The 2843-nt window shown below is 57.4% G+C and overlaps 1 protein-coding gene across 1 annotated transcript in view; it reads left to right on the forward strand.

Moving 5' to 3' along the window:
- RNF41 (ring finger protein 41) overlaps positions 1 to 2843 on the forward strand; it is a 15521-nt gene that overhangs the window by 11417 nt on the left and 1261 nt on the right. The window contains exon 5 of the mRNA XM_017731460.1: positions 1277 to 1382. Within this exon, the coding sequence (XP_017586949.1) occupies positions 1277 to 1382 (106 nt within the window). The remainder of the gene's footprint in view (positions 1 to 1276; positions 1383 to 2843) is intronic.

Raw genomic sequence — 2843 nt, forward strand, 5'->3', positions numbered from 1 at the left:
AGTTCTGGGTGTTTGGACACTGAAATCCCCAAAAATGGGAAAAAACAAGGGTCAGGTTTGGGTGCTTGGACCCTGAAATGCCCAAAAAAATGGGGGAAAAAGTGGCTGGGGGAGGTTGAGCGTGGCTGGGCTGGGCCATGGTGGGGGCTCTGGGAATGCCAGGATTGGGCTGGGAAGGGGCAAATTTGGGTGCTTGGACACCAAAATGCCCCAAAAAAGGGGGGGAAAAAGGCCAAGGAGAGGTCAGGGCTGAGCATGGCTGGGATGGGCCATGCTGGGAGCTCTGGGAATGCTGGGATCGGGCTGGGAAGGGGGCTTGGACACCAAAATGCCCCAAAAAGTGGGAAAAAAGTGTCTGGGGGGAGGTGAGGGCTGGGCTGGGAGCTCCAGGAATTCTGAGATTGGGCTGGAAGGGGCAGATTTGGGGGGTTTGGACACTGAAATCCCCCAAAAAAGGGGGGGAAAAAGGCCAAGGGGAGGTGAGGGCTGAGTGTGGCTGGACTGGGCCACTCTGGGGGCTCTGGGAATGCCAGGATTGGGTTGGGAAGGGGCAGATTTGGCTGCTTGGACACCAAAATGCCCCAGGTTGAGCGTGGCTGGGCTGGGCCATGGTGGGGGCTCTGGGAATGCCAGGATTGGGCTGGGAAGGGGCAGTTCTGGGTGTTTGGACACTGAAATCCCCAAAAATGGGAAAAAACAAGGGTCAGGTTTGGGTGCTTGGACCCTGAAATGCCCAAAAAAATGGGGGAAAAAGTGGCTGGGGGAGGTTGAGCGTGGCTGGGCTGGGCCATGGTGGGGGCTCTGGGAATGCCAGGATTGGGCTGGGAAGGGGCAGTTCTGGGTGTTTGGACACTGAAATCCCCAAAAATGGGAAAAAACAAGGGTCAGGTTTGGGTGCTTGGACCCTGAAATGCCCAAAAAAATGGGGGAAAAAGTGGCTGGGGGAGGTTGAGCGTGGCTGGGCTGGGCCATGGTGGGGGCTCTGGGAATGCCAGGATTGGGCTAACAAGGGTCAGGTTTGGGTGCTTGGACACCAAAATGCCCCAAAAAATGGGAAAAAAGTGGCTGGGGAGAGGTGAGGGCTGGGCTGGGAGCTCCGGGAATGCCAGGATTGGGCTGGGAAGGGGCAGATTTGGGGGTTTGGACACCAAAACCCCCAAAAATCCAGAGAATAAAAGGCCGAGGGGAGGTCAGGGCTCTGCAGGGCCGACCTGGGCTGCTCTGGGGTCTCCGGGCCGGTTCCATTTCCCGATCCCACTTTTCCCTGCCCCGGCAGAAGAGGGACATCCAGCTGCTCAAGGCCTACATGAGGGCGATCCGCAGCGTCAACCCCAACCTGCAGAACCTGGAGGAGACCATCGAGTACAACGAGATCCTGGAGTGAGTGCTGGGAGCAGCGGGAACGCGCCTGGGGAGAGCCCGGAGGGGCCGGAAGGAGGCTGGCGTGGGGAAAGAGGGGATGAGGGGGAGTTTTTGTGGCTTTTGGCAGGGGGATTTGTAGGGTTTTGGGAGAGATTTGTAGGGTTTTTGGGAAGAATTAGTAGGTGGTTTTGGGCAATTTGTGGGGTTTGGGGGGGAATTTGTAGGTTTTTAGGGGAAATTTGGAGTTTCTCTCCTCTGTGAGCTTTGTGTGTCCCCAGCTGGGTGACACTCAACAACTCCACCAATCCCACCCCAAAACCCCACCCCTGACCCCTCTGAGTGTCCCCAAGTAGGAGAACCTCAACAATTCCAGCCCCAAACCCACCTCTGACCCCTCTGAGTGTCCCCAAGTGGGAGAACCTCAACAATTCCACCATTCCACCCCAAACCCCCATCCCTGACTCCTCCATGTCCCCAGCTGGGTGACACTCAACAACTCCACCAATCCCACCCCAAAACCCCACCCCTGACCCCTCTGAGTGTCCCCAAGTAGGAGAACCTCAACAATTCCAGCCCCAAACCCACCTCTGACCCCTCTGAGTGTCCCCAAGTGGGAGAACCTCAACAATTCCACCATTCCACCCCAAACCCCCATCCCTGACTCCTCCATGTCCTCCCAGCTGAGTGACCCTCAACAATTCCAGCCCCAAACCCACCCCTGACCCCTCTGAGTGTCCCCAAGTAGGAGAATCTCAACAATTCCACCATTCCACCCCAAAACCCCCATCCCTGACCCCTCTGAGTGTCCCCAGCTGGGTGACCCTCAAGAATTCCATGATGCCACCCCCAAACCCCATCCCTGACCCCTCTGAGTGTCCCCAAGTGGGAGAACCTCAACAACTCCACCCCAAAACCCCAGCTCTGACCCCTCTGAGTGTCCCCAAGTGGGAGAACCTCAACAACTCCACCCCAAAACCCCAGCTCTGACCCCTCTGAGTGTCCCCAGCCAAGTGGGAGAACCTCAACAATTCCACAATTCCACCCCAAACCCCCATCCCTGACCCATCCACATCCCCCCAGGTGGGTGACCCTCAACAGCTCCACCATCCCACCCCAAAACCCCCACCCCTGACCCCTCTGAGTGTCCCCAGCTGAGTGACCCTCAACAACTCCACCACAAAACCCCACCTCTGATCCCTCCGATTGTCCCCAAATGGGAGAACCTCAGAAATTCCACAATTCCACCCCAAAACCCCATCTGTGACCCCTCTGAGTGTCTCCAGCTGAGTGACCCTCAACAACTCCACCTCAAAACCCCACCTCTGACCCCTCTGAGTGGGAGAACCTCAGAAATTCCACAACTCCACCCCAAACCCCCACCACTGACCCATCCCTGCCCTCCCACCTGGGTGACCCTCAACAACTCCACCCCAAACCCCCACTTCTGAACCCTCCGAGTGGGAGAACCTCAAAAATTCCAC

Source organism: Corvus brachyrhynchos, unplaced genomic scaffold, assembly GCF_000691975.1.
Source record: "Corvus brachyrhynchos isolate BGI_N302 unplaced genomic scaffold, ASM69197v1 scaffold1061, whole genome shotgun sequence".
Lineage (NCBI taxonomy): Eukaryota > Metazoa > Chordata > Aves > Passeriformes > Corvidae > Corvus > Corvus brachyrhynchos.